The 17,635-nt window shown below is 48.6% G+C and overlaps 1 protein-coding gene across 5 annotated transcripts; it reads left to right on the top strand.

The window, feature by feature from the left end:
- The first annotated feature begins 280 nt into the window (after nucleotides 1-280).
- MARCHF2 (membrane associated ring-CH-type finger 2) lies at nucleotides 281-15,171 on the top strand. Of its 5 annotated transcripts, none has more exons than XM_028519206.2 (5): nucleotides 281-567; nucleotides 4,653-4,880; nucleotides 10,838-11,033; nucleotides 12,399-12,608; nucleotides 14,576-15,171. In XM_028519206.2, the coding sequence occupies exons 2-5, from the start codon at nucleotides 4,699-4,701 to the stop codon at nucleotides 14,732-14,734; spliced, it is 747 nt and encodes a 248-aa protein (XP_028375007.1). In that variant the 5' UTR covers nucleotides 281-567; nucleotides 4,653-4,698; the 3' UTR covers nucleotides 14,735-15,171. The 5 variants fall into 5 exon arrangements, with proteins under 5 accessions (XP_028375007.1, XP_028375010.1, XP_028375011.1 ...); XM_028519209.2 differs by having other exon boundaries at nucleotides 417-567; nucleotides 14,600-15,171; XM_028519208.2 differs by having other exon boundaries at nucleotides 437-841.
- The last annotated feature ends 2,464 nt before the right edge of the window (nucleotides 15,172-17,635 follow it).

The following is a 17,635-nucleotide window of genomic DNA, read 5'->3' as shown; positions in this document are numbered from 1 at the left end:
TTGGCTTTCGGCCCTTCCACGGTCTCCTAACCTCTCTAAGCTTCTATATTCTTTCTGTGAAATGTGACCATACGTTGTCTTCCTCCCTCAGGATTGATGGGAAGCATAAGGGAGGTGATGAACACTCAAATCACTGCCGGGTGTCAAATTCTATAACGGTTTTATTATTAACAAGCACGGGTCCTCGGCAGGTGGCGCCAGTAGTCGCGCTCAGACCCGGTGCTGGGTTGGGGAGGGGCCAAGACTGGGAGTGGGGTCGGGCGGGGGGCGGGGCTAGAGCGCGGCAGGGGCGTAACCAGAAGCTGCGGCGCTGCGTTGCCCGTGAGGCCCAGAATAACCCTGTCGCCTCCGGCCCCGCCTTCCTGGGCGGGACATGCTCGGCTATTGGTCATAGCGACAGAGACTGGCTCACCATTGGGCCCTGGCACTGTCGGGTTAGCGGGCCGTGTCCAGACTCAGGTGCCAGCCGGAGCTGAGCTAGCGGCGCTGACTGGACCGGCCGGGCCGGGACCCGGGCTGGGGCGAGTGGAGGGTCCTGCGCGGCCTCCCGGCCCGGCCGCGGATCAGGTGGGCATGGGTGGCTAGGTGGGATCGGAGGACGTCGTTCCGTGGGTCATCTCCGAGTTCGAGGCCTGCGCCTGGTTCCGGGCGGGGCGGCCGGGTTCCGACCCTTGGCCTCTGCCTTCTCTGAACCAGGGGATAGCAGTTCCTGTCTTGAGGGCGGCGGGAGGTGTCCGAGCCTCGGTTTCCCCATCTGTGAAAATTGGTCATCCCAGCGCCAACCTAATGGGGCTGATCCAGAAGGTGGCTGATGAAGAGAGCTTCTGGCACACAGTAGGCGGTCAGTAAGTGGCCAATATCCTTCCTCAACCTCCTCCTCAAAGGGGTTCTGCCTGGGAAATAGTAAATATAGTGAACCCGGCACCGTATAGAAAGGACTTGCTTAGCAGGGTGCATGGCTGTTAGTGGGTGCTCCAAACAGTTTAAATGATTGGTTCATTTAGTCCTGAAGGGCTCATAATAGGTATAAGTGCTAAATATGATCTCTGTTATATAGATGAGGAAATCGAGGTTTAGAGAGGTCAAGATTTTGCTTAGGGCTACACAGCAAGTAAGAGCAGAGCTGGTATTCGAACCTGACCTCTAAAGCAGGGCCAGGGAATTACCTACTGAAGGGCACATAGGAGCCTCTCTGTGGTGAGTGAAGAGGAATGAATGCATTTCACAGGCTCTACATTTATCAAAACAAAACAAAGCAAAAAACAAAACAAAACGGTGAACTTTTATTGAGCATTTACTGTGTGCCAGCCTCTGACTGTGCTTTATCTTATCAAACCCAACAGTTCTGTAAGCTGATGATGACAATTATAGTAAGAGGTAATATTTATTGACTTCTTAATATTTATGGAATTTTGAGCTGGGTATACTTTGACTACCATGTTATAGAAGAGAAAACCAAAGCCAGAGACTGATGTAGCTAGCCATAGATCACACTGCGGGGAGTTAGGATCCTCTGACTTCTTTCCGTGTCCTGCCTTCAGTAAAAGGAGACTGGGGCAGGTGTGGAAAGGTTGTGGTGCCATAGCATCACCCAGACAGTCCCAGCCAAGGGTGAGCTTTACTTCACTGGAGAAATTGATCCTGGGGGCTCCTTCTCAGGAAGCCCTTCAGCAGATACAGTCCACCAACTCCATCAACTTGACAGAGAAAGTTGAGGCCCGGAAAAGCCAAGTGACTTGTCCACCCACAGCATCAGTGACAAAGTCAGGACTTAAAAAAAACCCATGTCACCCTGACTGGTGTTGCTCAGTGGGTTGGTTGGGTATTGTCCCACACACTGAAAGGTCACTGGTTTGATTCCTGGTTAGGGCACACGCCAGGTTCCTGGTTGGGGGTGCGCAAGAGGCAACCAATTGATGTTTCTCCCCTCTCTTTATCCCTCCCTTCCCCCTCTCTAAAAATAAATAAATAAAATATAAAAACAAAAAACAGGTCTTTTGAGTCCCAGATCCACTCACTACACTAATTTTAAATTTTGGCACTGTCTCTTAGCTGTGTGACCTTGGGCAAGTAACTGCCCCCATCTGAGCCTTAGTCTCAAATGGGGATAGTTATTGGACTTACTTCACAGGTTTGTTGTGAAAACTCAGTGAAATCCATCTCCAGGGCACTGGGCCAAGTTTGCCGAGCAGCCCCAGAGATGAGTGCAAACTGGCATTCTAACCTTGTGTCCAGCCTTTTAAAAGATTTTATTTATTGTTAAAGGGAGGGGAAGGCAGGGAGAAAGAGAGGGAGAGAAACATTAACTGTTTGCCTCTCACATGTGCCCCATCTGGGGACCCATGTGCCCTGTCTGGGGACCAGGCTACAACCCAGGCATGTGCCCTGACTGGGAATCAAACTAACAAATTTTCACTCTGTGGGACGACACCCAACTGAGACACACAGGTCAGGGTGGGACCTTGTTCTTAAGAACACAGGTCTGTTCTTACAGAGTAGGGGCTGGGAAATTAATGTGGCCACTCTGTGGCAGACATAGGGCCAGGTGCTGGGGACAGTGGAGAACAAGTCCAACTCTGTCCCTCCTTCACAGAGCTCAGTGAAACATGAAAGACAAACATGGTTATACAAGTAGATGAAGAAATAAGAGCATCTTGGAGCGGGGCCCATTCTGTGACGGTAATAATGTGGACGATGGAACTTTAGCTGGGATGGTCAGGGAAGGCCTCTCTGGGGAAGTGACCTTTGAAGGGGACACTTAATTGTTTAGAGTTCAAGGAGCTTAATACAGTACCAGTATATAGTAAGTCCTTAAGAGTAATTGCTATTATTTATTTTTTTTAAGATTTTATTTATTTATTTGTTTATTTTTTAGAGACAGGGAAAGGGAGGGAGAAAGGAAGGGAAACACTGATGTGTGAGAGAAACATCCATTTGTTGCCTCTCACACCCCCTCAACTGGGGACCTGGCCCACAGCCCAGGCATTTGTCCTGACCAGAAATCAAATCCGTGACCTTTGGGTTCACAGGCCAGTGCTCAATTCACTGAGCCACACCAGCCAGGGCAATTGCTGTTATTATTTTGGCCATTTGCAGGCCTTGCATTTGCAGATCTACCTGCGAGTTTTTCCCTTCCTGATAGTAAAAAAATTGGTGGAGCTAATATTATAGGAGCTATGATGATTCTAATAATGCCCAAGCCCTCTCAGGAAGGTTAAAGCTGACCCTTGGAGGGGCAGGAGCATTCCCTTGGGTGGGCCACTGGCTCCTCTGCTGACCTCTGGGCTGGAAGTTCTGGCTGCAGACACATGGAAGGGACAGGAGTGTACACAACATGGCAGGCCGGCTATTGTCCCTCAGTGTTATCTCAAGCTGGCACCCTTCCTCCTTGCTTCTCCTTCCTCTGGCTGATACTTGTTTATCTGGCTTTGCTGTGGAGGCTCAGAGGGCATGTTGGGCTATACCACTGCTGGTCAAGCTATTCAGAGGTCACCAGTCCTTGTGATCAATCACTTGTGGTCTCCTGGAGTCAAGGTGGGCTATACCTGCAGTTCTCAAATTCACTCCTTTTGAGCTCCAGCACTGAGACAGCAGCTTGAGAGGCAGACTGTCCTGGTGCAAAATGTTAGTCAATAACTTACGCTGCTTTCCCCTGACTCTCTCTTTGGGTCTCAGATTTTAACTGGCAGTAGTTGGTTAAAGCCGACTGTGGGTTACACAGTGAGTATTTCTGAGGTCTTGGCTCAAAGCTCCTGAGATAAAGGTGTGAGGTAACTTGGGGATAGGCCCTTAGTTTCAGGGGACCTGCACTGACCTCCATAGGCATTGAGAGGGGTACCTAGTACTTTCATGAAATTCTCACAGGGAAACATGCACAGTTTCTGGCTGGTTCTGGGAGGGATGAGGGGGTTGGTTGCCAAGGGTTCCTTCTGGCAGATCAGACCCCAGAGTAGGGCCCCAAACTCTACTGAAGCCACCTACCCAGAGCTGACTTCGGATTGCTGCCTGAGGCTCCAGCTATCTGCCATGGCTTCATCTTCAGGCTTACAGCAGCTGTAAGTCAAAATGTGGTCCTCCCCAGCCTGGGCCACTTCCTTTATGGCCTTAAGTGTCAAGGAGTTCACAGCTATACAAGAGGCCATGAACCAGACTGATCAAGGTCACTCACCATCCTTGTCTGTGGGGCTAGATTGCTAGGTCTGCTCTGCCTTACACAGAAGCAGGCTAACCTGCTCAGAGCCCTGTTCTGAGCTTAGCCCTGGGAATTCAGTCCATAGAGAACCAGTCTCATGGTTGGTGGGCATGGTTCTTGCATTGGAAAGCACCAAGAAGAGGGCCTACCACGTAGCAGGTGCTCAGTAATTGTTAGGTGCTGTTACCATATCTGGAAATGTGAATTTGGGGGTGGCCTGCAAGCTCTGAAGGCTGGACAGGGCTGGCTTTTGTTAGGAGACTTAGAGGTATTATAACAAGTCCCTGTTGTATGCTAGGCCTGGGCTGATCTATATGTGTGATCTCTTTGAATATTCACAACCCCTACAAAGCCCCATCCTACAGACTGGGCAACGGAGGCTGAGATTGCTGAATTCAAACCCTGCTCTGTGTCCAGCCCACTAGCCTTGCCCCTCACTTTCCTGTTGGCTTCTCCCCAGGCTCCTGGGACCATGGGTCTAGGGCTCTGAAGTCCCTGTGCTCCCTATGGCCATGACGACGGGTGATTGCTGCCACCTGCCTGGCTCCCTGTGTGACTGCTCCAACAGCCCCTCCTTCTCCAAGGTCGTGGAGGCCACAGGCCTCGGGACACCTCAATATGTGGCACAGGTGACTTCAAGGGAAGGCCGACTCCTCTCAACTGTCATCCGGGCCTTGGACACGCCAAGGTGAGTAGTGACTAAACAGCTATACTTACCTCCATTCACTTATTCTCTAGGCCCAGTGATTTCCTCCCAGTCTGGGGTCAGAAATCTAACCATTTGGGTGGGTCAGGGAAATGAGCGCAGGCTGATTCTGGGCAGGTCTGATTCTTCAGGAAAAGCCAAAACTCCAGGTTGTTATGTGCAATCAGAAGATGAATGTGGTGAACAGCTCATGTTTTGGAGAGGCAGTGTGAGGAAGGGGTTAGAAGTGCAGAGGGTGACTCCCAGCACCTGGGCTGACATGCTGAAGGCAGCCTTCCTTCCCTTTGTGACCTGGGACAAGTTGCCTCACCCCCATATCTCTAAACTGGAGATACATAGTGCCCACGAGTGGGTTTTCTACCTTGTTGGCATTTGAGAAATATGTTTAAACCTCGGCATTGGCCTTCCAGACCCACCTGTGAGCTAAACCTGCCTAGTTCACCAGTTTGTCATCAGTTCCAAGGAAAAGAGTTTTAAAGCAAACCCCACGCAAATTTAAATCCATCTGAACTCATTAAAATAGCCACCAGTTTTTCAAGTTTAATGTATTGTTTATTTGCTATGACTCAATTCAGAAGCTTTTCTACCAATTTTTTTGTGTTTAAATACATGTAATGTTTACCATCATAACCACTTTAAGTGCACAGTTCAGTGGTACTAAGTACATTCACACTGTTGTGCAGTCATCACTGTCATCTGTCCCTATAATCCTTTTCATCTTGTAAATCTGAATCTCTGTCCCCGTTAAACAAAAAAAACCCCTTCTTCTCCCTGACCCCCCAGCCCCTAGTATCCACATCTACTTTCTTTTTTTTTAAAGATTTTATTTATTTATTTTTGAAAGAGGGAGAGAAACATCGATGTGAGATCAGTTGCCTCTCCTACGCACCCCAACCATGCCCTGACCAAATGCTGAATCTGCAACCCAGGCATGTGCCCTGACTGTGAATAGAACTGGCCACCTTTTGCTTTGCAGTACAACACCCAAGCTACTGAGCCACACCAGTCTAGGTCCTCTGTGACTTCATATGAGTGGATTCCCACAGTATTTGTCCTTTTCTGTCTGGCTTATTTCACTGAGTATAATGTCGCTGAGGTTCATTCATATTGTAGCAGGTGTCAGAATTAATTCCTAAGTTTTCAAACATAAAAAAGAAGCAGATGGAAGATTTGCAGGGCTTTGGAGGCAGCTCACTGCCACTCTTTGCCTGGTGTCACTTTCTCCAGGAAGTTCTGCTAGAGCCCAGATGAGATTGGGGATTTTCCTTCCAGACTTCTCCAAGGCAGGTCTTTTTTTGTTTGTTTGTTTGTTTCCATGCTTTTATTTATTTATTTTTTTATGTTGCATTTTAAAAATTGTCACCCAAGGATATGTTTATTGATTTTAAAGAGAGAGTGATGGACAGAGAGGGAGAGAGAGAAACATTGATGTGAGAGAGAAACATCGATCAGCAGTCTCCTGTACGCACCCCTACCAGGAATCAAACCTGCAACCTAGGCCCTGGCTGGTGTGGCTCAGTGAAATGAGCACACGCCTGTGAACCAAAGGGTACTGGTTCGATTCCCAGTCTAGGGCACATGCCTGGGTTGCAGGCTGGGTCCCCAGTAGGGGATGTGCAAGAGGCAACCACACATTGGTGTTTCCCTCCCTTTCTCCCTCCCTTCCCCATTCTCTAAAAATAAATAAATAAAATCTTTTTTAAAAAAGGAAGAAAAGAAAAAAAACTCCTGCAACCTGAGTATATGCCCTGACCAGGGATCTTACCCACAACCCTTTGGTGTGTGGGACAATGCTCCAATAAGCTGAGCGACTCAGCCAGGACTATGTTGTCTTTATTTTTAATTATAGTTGACATACAGTATTATATTAGTTTCAGGTATACAACATCATGATTTTTTTTCAACATCGTGATTTAACATTTACATACAGTGATCCCTCACCTATTGTGGGAATTACATTCCAGAGACCCCCACGATAGGTGAAAATCCTCGAAATATTTATTTTATTTATTCCCACACTCTGATAAACCTTTCCCACTCTCTTATTAATCTTTCCCACAATCTTATAAACACTTCATATGCTCTTAAATACTTTCTACACTCTTAAACGTACATGCTTTTAACAACATATAACATGTTAGACAGCTATACTTACCTCCATATGGGTACTCACCAGTGAAGTATACAGTTGTCCCTCGCTATATCGCGGCTATAAGTGAGCCGCGATATAGCAAGGGATGACTGTATCTTACATAAAGTAATCAGCACAATAAGTCAAGTAACATGGTCATTATTATTGACTGTATTCCCTATGCTATACACTGTCCTAATGACTTATTTTATAACTGGAAGTTTGTATGTCTTTTTTTCTTTTTTTAAGGTTTTATTTATTTATTTTTAGAGGGGAAGGGAGGAAGAAAAAGAGGGAGAGAAACAATAATGTCTGGTTGCTTCTCTCATGCCACCAGCTGGGAACTTGGCCCACAACCCAGGCATGTGCCCTGACTGGAAATCAATTGGCTACCCTTTGGTTCACAGGTGGGCCTCAGTCCACTGAACCACACTAGCCAGGGTGGAAATTAGTACTTCTTAATTCCCTTATCCTTTTTCACCCATCACTTCACCCTAGTCCCCTCTGGCAACCAGAGTTTGTTCTCTATATTTATGAGTTTGTTTCTGTTTTGTTTTGTTTGTTCATTTATTTTGTTCTTTAGATTCCACATGTAAGTGCGAGCATATGGTATTTGTCTTTCTCTGACTTCATTTAGCATACCCTCTAGGTCTAGTCATGTTGTCACAAATGGTAAGATTTCATTTTTTTAATGGCTGAGTAATACTCTATTACATATATTTACTGTATCTTCTTTATCCATTTGTCTATTTATGTATATCTAGATTTTTTCCATGTGTTGGTTATTGTAAGTAATGCTGCAATGAACATAGGGGTGCATGTGTCTTTTTGAGTTGGTGTTTTTGTGTTTATTAGATAGATGCTCAGATGTAGAATTGCTGGGTCATATGGCAACTTTATTTTTAATTTTTTGAGAAATTTCTATATTGTTTTCTTTAGTGGCTATACAAGTTTACAGGGTGTTGGGTTTCAAGCCTATATTTCCATCAGATCCCTTGAAGGCAAGACCGTGTTCTGTTGGGAGTAGGGGGACACTTGGCAAGCCCAGGGGCCTCCTAGCCAGAGCTATCTGGGCAGGGGGATGGGGAGAAGGTTGACTAAAGCTGGGTTTTCCCTACAAGGGGCTTGTGAGGGGCACTGAGTGAGTTGAGCTCACCATGAACCACCCTCTCTCTTGATATATGGGGAAACTAAGGCCCAGAGGGAGGCAGATCCCTACCTGCCTGTGTCACTGAGTAGAACTGAGGTTTGAACCCAGGGCTCCTGCTAGAGTGAGGGAGAAGCAAGGAAGAAGCTCATGGGTCCCACCAACCTCTTCTACAGCCCTCTCCTAGACCCAGGCAAGCAGTAGGGGGCAGAGCATCCCCTCTGCTCACAAGCTGGTAGCCAGGACAGCCATGCCCTTTGAGACTACCAGGACCTCCTGATCGGCCCTTGAGCCACTATGATGCAGCTTCTCCTCCCCTCTGCCTCTGATGCAACTCAAACCCAACCTGTCTAGGATGAAGGCCAGGGGAGATTGGCCCTTCCCAGAGAGAAAGCCGTCGTTTTTCCAAAGAGCAGTCACCACACAGAAATGTGGCCCTCCAGCCTCTTGGCCAGTCTCCCCAGGAGTAAATGAGAGTCCTCCTGATGCTGCCAGTAGCTTACTGGAGACTGGTAGAGGCTGTGCAAGCAGGTCATCATTCGCTTGCCTACCCCTTCCCACTGGAACTCCTCCTAGCCAGTCTCTGCCCTCTGAGAACAGCTGGGTGGGACTCAGAGATTTAATACTCAGTGCCTCCATAATAATCAAGCCTCCCATTTTGCTTCAAAGGAGACCCTGATTCCTGAGGGCTCACGGCAAAGTCTAGGCTGGGTAGAAAGTTCTGGACCTTTAAACCTGCAGAGGCCGAAGAGAAAGGCCTAAGTGGTGTCTCCAGGGCCCAGGATAATCCACCAAGGCTTAGTTTTGGAGCAAGCATCTGGGGCCCCCCTGGCCCCTGACCCCTTGGTGTTCCTGCCCACTAGACTGTGAGTGGGCCCAGGCCCTTCTGGAAACTTCCCAGAGTATTTTTGTATCCCCAGCTTTTCCACCTGGTCTTCCCCTACTGCCCAACCCCCAGCTTTCATCTCCTTCCTTGTCACATTCTCCCTCTTCCTCTTGTGCTTGGAGCATTCTCAGGACAGTGCACTGGGGCCTGTGCATGTCACACCCACTCCTTATGCCGTTTCCTTCCCATCTGTGTCATGGACTTTATTTTCCTGCCAGAATTTCCTGAGTGAAGCCCATTTCTCTTGCCCCACCATCTGTGGCAGGCAGCATACATGTTAGTAGCATAGTGGCCAAGGGTACACAGGTCCTGGAGCAAGATTTTCCAGCTTTGCAGATGACTAGCTATAAGATTTTGCATAATTGAGTTTATCCCTTGAAGCCCCAGTTTCCCCATCTCTGAAATGGGGCACCTTCCTCCCTGTGAGAATGAGACAAATGAATCCAAGATGTTGAACTTCAAATAGCGCTCAGTGCATAAGTACTCAATCATAAATTTGTTTTTGTTTTGTTTTTCTCTCTGAACTTGCTCCTCCAAAATAGAATTTTCCAGGACAGACCCCAAATTGACATGGCTCTTCCTCAAGGTTCTTGTCACTTCCACGTTCCAAGATTGGGCTCTGGAGCTGGATTTTTTTCTTGTGAACTTGTTGGGGGAGTGGCTAGGATCAGGGTTTGGGTGAGAATGTAGCCAGGAGTGTGAGAAAGCCACACCCTACACAGGACTGTAGATAGAAGGCAGATATGAGGGGTCAGCTCAGCTCTTTGGTTTCAAAGCAGCCAGGTCCTGCCCCTCCAGCAGAACCGCTGAGAAAAGAATGGAAAACAGTTTCCGAGGGGAAACTGGTGTTTTCTGGAAAACTGCTTTCTTGCTTCTCCTTCTTCACATGCTCCACAGTCCTCTCTGGGCAGAAATGTCTGGAAAACAATGACTCATGTGCTAGGCAGCCTCTGGGCCCACCATGACCACACTCCCAGCCTCCTGAGCTGCTCCAGGAAGGACTAGCATCCCCAGAGACAGGCTAGGATTGAGACTTCCCTGAAGGGGCTCTGTGATGCTTGGTGTGTCTATTGTCTGAGCCCCACCGGGCGGAGGAGCAGGGGAGCTCTTCTCCCTGGGTACACAGGTTTTTCAGGTAGCATGGTCTTTAGGTGTGGCTAGGTCCAGCACCTCTGATTGATCTCCTAAAGAATCTGTCCTTCCCTGTCTCTTCCTTGGCTCTACTTTCCTGTTTTTCTATGTTTGGCATCCTTCACAGACTCCATGTGGAAACCAGGCTGCCACCAGAAGCTTCAGACTTACATCAGTCATGCTGCCTGTAGTTTATGGTGGGGCAGAGGCGAAGAATTTCAGCAGTTAATTCCCTGTGGCTCTGATTGCATCACACATGACCTGAGTTGGTCCTGTGGCCAACTGTGTGCAGTGTTTTGATTGGTCAGGCCTGAAGTCATCAGGGGTATCATCAGCTCTGCCCTAGGCCTTGAAGACCAAGAGTTAAGAGCAGGGCCATTGCCCAGGACAACCAGCGTGGTATTGCAGGAAAAGGAGTGGATGTTGGGTAGACAGGTATAAAAGGGTGCTGCAAGAACCCTGGGGAGAAAGTATATCACTCCACCTGTGGGAGTCTGGGAAGGCTTCTCAAAGGAAAGGACATTTGGAGCTGGGTGTTGAAGGACGAATAGGAGTTTGCGAAGTGGCTTACAATCCAGTGAGTAGTGAAGAAGGCATAGGCAGAAAGCCTGATTGTTGTTCATGTGTCCCATCTTTTTGTCCAGCGATGGTCCCTTTTGCCGGATCTGCCATGAGGGAGCAAATGGGGAGAGCTTGCTGTCTCCGTGTGGCTGCACTGGCACACTGGGCACCGTGCACAAGAGCTGTCTGGAGAGATGGCTTTCCTCATCCAACACCAGCTACTGTGAGCTGTGCCACACAGAGTTTGCAGTGGAGAAGCGGCCCCGGCCCCTCACAGAGGTATGCTTAGCAGCCTTGGTTGGAGTGGACAAAGGGGAGGAAGGCGGGCATGGGTCCAGATGAGAAAACTGCCCTGGAGGATCCTGGTGGGCTACAGATGCAGCTTCTGTATAAGGGTGGACCTCTTTCCTCTTCCTATCCCCCTGTAGAGTCCACTCATGTGGGCGGGGAACTCATCTTGAGGTTCCAGACCTGACAAACCTTGGGCCCCTTCCCTGATTTGGTCCCTTCATGTGGGGAACCTGGGAAGGGCAGTCTTGGCAGAGGGCACAGCAAGTGCAAAGATCCTGAAACCAGAAAGAGCTCAGTGTTTTTGACAAAGCCCGATGGCTAGCATTGAGTGAGTTAAAGGGTGGGAAAAGTAGCCTGGAAGGAGGTGGTATAGGCTACATACGGCTTTGTGGACCGTGCCTGGGAACTCAGATTTTAGCCTGAGTGGGATGTGTCAGGACTGAGACAGGGCATTCCCAGGTGTGGCTGGTGTCTTCCTGTTCCCTAGGGCCCTGCTGCCTACCTGGATGCCCTTCAGGCTCCTCCCTGCCCAGCTTGGCAGGGGGTGGCTGAAAGCAGCAGGATGATGACACTGGGCTGCTGCATGGGCTCCTGGGAAGGGCCCTGGTATACCTGGGAGCTGGGCTCTTAGGAAAACAGTGGGAGGGAGAGCTTGCCCCTCCTGGAGCCCCTTCTCCCTCACTCTCCAGCCACACAGGCCTCCCTGCTGTACTTTGTCTAGGTCACACACTCCCAAGTCAGGGCTTTTGAATCTGCTATTCCTGCCACCTGGAATGCCGTCCCCCCCCATTCTTCACATGGCTCCTTCCACTCACCTGGTCCTCACTGTCACCTCCTTGGCAAGGCCTTTTCTTCCTTGAGCATCCACTCCATTTTGTACCTCACCTCACTAGCATGGGTGCTCTGGGAGGGTGGGGACCCTTTCTGTCCTGCTTACCAGAACTTCATGAGTGAAGCACCTTTCTTTTGCCCAGTCATCTGTGGCAAGTGATGTAGCACAGTGGTCAAGGGCACACAGGCCGTGGGGCAAGACTTCCTGGCTTCTGATCCAGCTTTGTGGGAAATTAGCTGTGCGAGTTGGCACAGATGAGTTAGCTCCTCTGTGCCTCTCAGTTGCCCCTTCTGTAAAGTGGGGCACAGATGCCCAGCAGGGCCTGGCTCAGCATAGGCTTACTAAATATTTGTAAGGAGGAAGGAGGGGGTTTGGTGTCAGGCAGGAGGCTGGGCCTGCAGGGCCCAGTAGTCACGAGGCACAGAGTTTAGAGGTCTCGCACCCCATCCCTAGGTTGGGGCTAGCTGGAGGGTGGTGTGTAGTCCCTCTCAGCGGCTCCCCCCTTTCCTTACCCCCTGCAGTGGCTGAAGGACCCGGGGCCTCGGACAGAGAAGCGGACACTGTGCTGTGACATGGTGTGTTTCCTGTTCATCACGCCTCTGGCCACCATCTCGGGCTGGCTGTGCCTGCGCGGGGCCCAGGACCACCTCCGGCTCCATAGCCGGCTTGAGGCCGTGGGGCTCATTGCCCTCACCATCGCCCTCTTCACCATCTATGTCCTCTGGACGCTGGTGAGTGGCTGTCAGCCGGAGGGCAGGTGTCTAGGGGTCTCCAGCTCGGGGCAGCCAGGCCAGGGGTTTGGTCAGTGGCTTGAGGGGGAATCCTTCTCTGTCTCTCCATGTGGCCCTGGGTGGAACTCCAGATTCTGAGCCTAACCATGGTTTAGGGAAGCCTGAGCTGGAAGTGAGCCTTCTGCTCCAAGGAGACCAGGGTGCCAGATCATCGGTGCTGAGTGTAGGCCCTGCCATCCACGAGCCCATCCAGACTGGGCGGGGGTCGGGGGGAGAGGGGAACAGGGAGGGGAGGAGGTAGGCAGTGGGGAGGAGAGGATGGAGGCACAGAGAGACTAAGACCAAAAGGCAGAGAGAAAGAGCAGGAGAATGAGAGAGACCAAGAGAGGGGAAGATCAAGAGATGAGAGAAAAAGCAACTGAAAGAGAGAGAGGGAGACTGAGGTGGAGGAGTTGTTCCAGGCCTCTGGCAGGCCTTAGAACCCTTGCTTGGAGAGAAAAGGGCCCCCCAAAGTCTCACCCCACTGATACAACCACTGTTGTCTGTTGGAGCATTCTCTCCTCAAAAATTATTTTTCATTGCATCTACCAGTATGTGTGTGTATGTGTGTATTTTTAAAATACAAATAGGATAACATAGGTACTGCTTTGCAGTCTGCTTATTTCCTCTTTGCTAGTGTTCTTTAAAAAGAAAAAGGCAGCCAGACAGCTGTCATTCATTCTATGGGTGTATAATATTGATTTAACTAATCCCTCTTGATAGGATATGAGGTGCTTTCCAATGTTTGTTTTTCTCCCATTTTTTTCATGCTGTCATGAATAGTGCTTTGGGCACCACCCGTGCAAATGTTTCTCGGAATTTTCTTTCTTTTTTTTTTTAATTATTTATTTATTTTTAGAGAGGGAAGGGAGGGAGGGGGAGAGAGAGAGAGAGAGACATCAATGTGTGGTTGCTGGGGGTTATGGCCTGCAACCCAGGCATGTATCCTGACTGGGAATTGAACCTGCGACACTTTGGTTCACAGCCCATGCTCAATCCACTGAGCTACGCCAGCCAGGGCTTGTTTCTTGGAATTTTCTTGGTCAAAGAGTATGAACTATTGACATTTACTTAAAAACAATTTCTATAGACTATTTATTAGAGTTCTAATATATTCTTATTCTTACACACACATAGCCCCCGCCCTGCTGCCCCAGTATCAACATGGCACCAGCGGGTACATTTCTTACAATTAATGAATCTCCACTGATACATTGTTATCACCCAAAATCCATAGATCACATTAGGGTTCATCTTGGTGTTGTTCATTCTACAGGTTTGGACAAATGTATCCACCATTACAGTATCATACTGAGTAGTTTTACTGCCCTAAAAATCCTCCGCGTCGCACCTGTTCATTCCTCCTTCCCCACCCTCAACTCCTGACAACCACTGATTTTTTTTACTCTCTCCATAGTTTTACCTTTTCCAGAATGTCAGAGTTGGAATTATGCAGGTTGTAGCCTTTTCAGATTGGCTTCTTTCACTTAGTAACATGCATTTAATATTCCTGCATGTCTTTTCACAGCTGGATAGCTCATTTCTTTTTAGTGCTGAATAATATTTCATCATCTGATGTCCCAAAGTTTATTTATTTACCTACTGAAGGACATTTTGGTGGCTTCCAAGTTTTTGTAGTTCCATGACCCATTGACATTTAATCCCTTCCAAGAAGGTGTACCACTTCGCTCTCACCCTCTGAAAGATTGCCCCCGCTTTGTAGGGCCCTGGAATGCTAGTGGGGACTTTCCCCAGGAGAGTGAATGGGGTTGTGTGCACAGTCTGTATGAAAAAGACTGTCTCTGCTTCGGGAAGGCTGTGCCTGGCCCTGGCATGGGCCAAGGCCACTGCTTCAGGGGTCCTGTTTTCTTCCCTTGGGGTGGATGTCTGCTGGCTGGCCTTCCCACCCATCCCTGCCCTGCCCACAGGTCTCCTTCCGCTATCATTGCCAGCTGTACTCTGAGTGGAGAAGGACCAACCAGAAAGTTCACCTGAAGATCCGGGACACAGACGGCTCTGAGGCTACCCAGCACTCCCTACTGGCTGCTGGATTCCTGAAGAAAGTGGCGGAAGAGACGCCTGTGTGAAGGCTGGGCTGGCAGGGCCAGAGGCAGCTGATGATGCCCTGGAGTTTGGTAGGATGGAAACTGCCCAACCCTTCCTGCATGGCCAGAATGCTTCTTAGACCAGGAGACACCAAGTGGAGCCGGTTCTGTGATCCCGTGTGAAGATATTTTCAGATTGTTTTGCACACTGTTGTATATGAGGAGGACAGGTGGAAGTGGTCCTGAGCTTCACACGGAGCAGGCACCCTGATCTCATTCTGAGGTCCACTTGGCCCCTTGAGGGCCAACAGCCGTGACCATAGGCTAGTTGAAGGTGCCCATGGGTGGGAGATTCCGCAAGCTTCTTGTACTTCTCTGCACCTGGCAGGCTCACTTTCCTGGCACCCTTGACTTTATAAAGTTGCACCAAGTTTCAAAACCCCAACTCAAATGAATAAAGGAACCCTTACTGGATAAAATAGATTTGTCAATTATATTTCAGAACTGGAGACTCAAAGTGAGGGATGTGGGACCAAGGGGAGTCAAAGACTACACGGGGTTAAAACATGCACTGGGCTGGTTTGAGGGGTCTATTGCAAAACACAGCAGAAGAAGCCAAGTCTGAGTTTTCAAGTGAGAAGCAGGTAGCAGAGTTATATAATAATGATTTAAAATAAATACACGTAAGAACAGTTTCCACTTTACATCTATTGTGGGCCAGATGCCATGCTGAGCCCTTTATACTCATTAATAACTAATGTTCACAGTTATTGAGGGTCACCCTGGAGGAGACTCCATTCAGAACTATCACAGACTTCCTCCAACTCTCACTAGCATTCCTGGCAGGAAGAAATGGATGTTACCTCCTCTTTACAGATGCAAAGACTGAGGCCCAGGGCAGGGAAGCCTCTGTCTACAGTCACACAGTTCTAAGAAGCAGAGTTGAAATTGATCATGGGTCTGCATTGCCCCAGGGCTGAGCTTTGTGCTTCCCCTTCCAGGAAGACTCAGGGAAGAAGCAGGAGAAGGTCATGCTAATAATAGCAGCCACTTCCTGAGCACTTTCTGAGCCTTTTACATTTGAGGGCTCTCTGTATTAGGCCACATTTAATACTCAGAGCAGCCCTGAAGAATAGGTGCTGGGGTTGTCTGATTAAATCCACTGGTAGGTGAGCAAAGTGGGGCTCAGAGCAGTGGGTCATTCACCCAAAGTCATTCATTCCTGATGGGACACAGTTCTATTGTTTTTCCCATGAATCCCTGTCTGGTTCTGTGCCTTACCCAAGAGGAAGAAAAACCCTTTTTACCCATACTAGAAAGGCAAGGGGAGGCCAGCCTGGCCATAGAGTGGAGGGAACAGCAAAGAGCAAAGGCCTGGAAACTGGAAACTGTGTCGCCTATAGGAGGAGTAGCACAGCAGATAATATTGCTGGGGCAACGTGACTGAGGGGCGGAAGGCTAGGAGGGGCAATTAGAAAGACAAGCAAGGCTTTGAAAGCCTCTGGTGGTCTGCAGAAGCACAGGGTTAGACTCTCACCTCTGCAACTGCTCACTCTCTGCTGAGGCCTAGCACCCACCTCTCCAGGCCATTTTTGGAGTGTGGTGCCCTGAGGATGGTGCAAAGAGACCCCAGGATATGTCATCATGAAGAGAGAAAGCTGTTTCCTTCGGCAAACCTCTTCTAATGCTTTCAACTGTGTCTAGGAGAAAGTTGTAGGTTGGTGCTAAGCTGTCTTTAATGACCCCTAACCCCAGCAAAGAGAGAGCAAGCCTTAGGCTCAGAGACTTTGGCAGCATGCATGACTAAATTTATACTTTAATAGCATCATCCTTTTATTTATTTTTACAGTAAGCTCTTTATAGCAAATTTACAACATAGGCTGTGATGTAAAGCACAGCTTTTTTATTGAATTTATTGGAGTGACATTATATAGGTTTCAGGTATACAATTCTACAATACATAATCTGTGTATTGTGTTGTATGTTCACACAAAGTCAATTCACCTTCCATCATCTTTATCCCCCTTTATACCGTCTTCCACCTCCCCCAACACCCGTCTCCCTCTGGTAAACACTATACTGTTCTCTGGGTTTTTCTTTTCTTTTCTCTTTTCTTTTCTTTTCTTTTTTCTCTTCTTTCCCTTCCTTCCTTCCTTCCTTCCTTCCTTCCTTCCTTCCTTCCTTCCTTCCTTTCTTTCTTTCTTTCTTTCTTTCTCCTCCCTCTCTCTCCCTCTCTCTCTCTCTCTTTCCCTTCCTTTCCCTTTCCTTTTTGCACCCAATCTCCCAACCCCCATGAAGCACAATTTTAAAACATATGCTTTGGAAAAGAGTGTGTCAATGAAAGGAATGTGTGAAAGAAGATGGCAAAACCCAGGAATCTAGGCAGTGTTAGGTCAAGTCACCAGCCTATAGGAGACCCCAGCCTGGAAGACAGTTTGTCTCCTTAGCCAGTGCCTGGTGTGTTGCTAATCTGGCACACCCACTGAAGAAGAAAGGGTTAAAGAGGTGAGAGGTAGCTTTTGTTGTCTCTGATCCTTTGCATTTGGATTCTTCTCCCTGATTCTACTGACAGATTGCTGTGGTCTTTTCCACCATCTCTGAGCACTGCCGGGCAAGGAAATTCAGAGGTTTGTAAAACTTCTGTTCCAGGGCCTCCTCCAGTGTAGGAGAAATCTAAGGGGGAGGAAGGTAAACAGATAGATTCCAGCAGAGCCATGGGAGGGAGAAGGGTTGGTGTGCACAGTGGTTTTTAGAAGAGATTTCAGGAGGGGGTGTGGGAGGAGGAACTTGCAAATGGGTGGGAGAAGGTAATTCTGTGAGACAGGTGAGTTTAGGAAGTATGTAGGAATGGAATTGGAAAAGGAGGGTGGGGCATAGCCTCCTGTTCTGCTGGGCTACCAGATGAATTAATTCTCTGGGACTGGAGTTTTCAACCTGGGTCAG

This window comes from Phyllostomus discolor, chromosome 8 (genome assembly GCF_004126475.2).
Source record: "Phyllostomus discolor isolate MPI-MPIP mPhyDis1 chromosome 8, mPhyDis1.pri.v3, whole genome shotgun sequence".
Taxonomy (NCBI): Eukaryota; Metazoa; Chordata; class Mammalia; order Chiroptera; family Phyllostomidae; genus Phyllostomus; species Phyllostomus discolor.
Note: the sequence above shows the minus strand (reverse complement) of the source record. Positions and strands in the feature narration are given on the sequence as shown.

Excerpts from the sequence above, each read along its gene's own strand:
- MARCHF2 (XM_028519206.2), top strand. The coding sequence starts at position 4,699 with ATGGCCATGACGACGGGTGATTGCTGCCACCTGCCTGGCTCCCTGTGT. Across the intron at positions 11,034-12,398 it reads GGCCCCGGCCCCTCACAGAG|TGGCTGAAGGACCCGGGGCC; the intron begins GTATGCTTAGCA and ends TACCCCCTGCAG. Across the intron at positions 12,609-14,575 it reads TCTATGTCCTCTGGACGCTG|GTCTCCTTCCGCTATCATTG; the intron begins GTGAGTGGCTGT and ends CCCTGCCCACAG.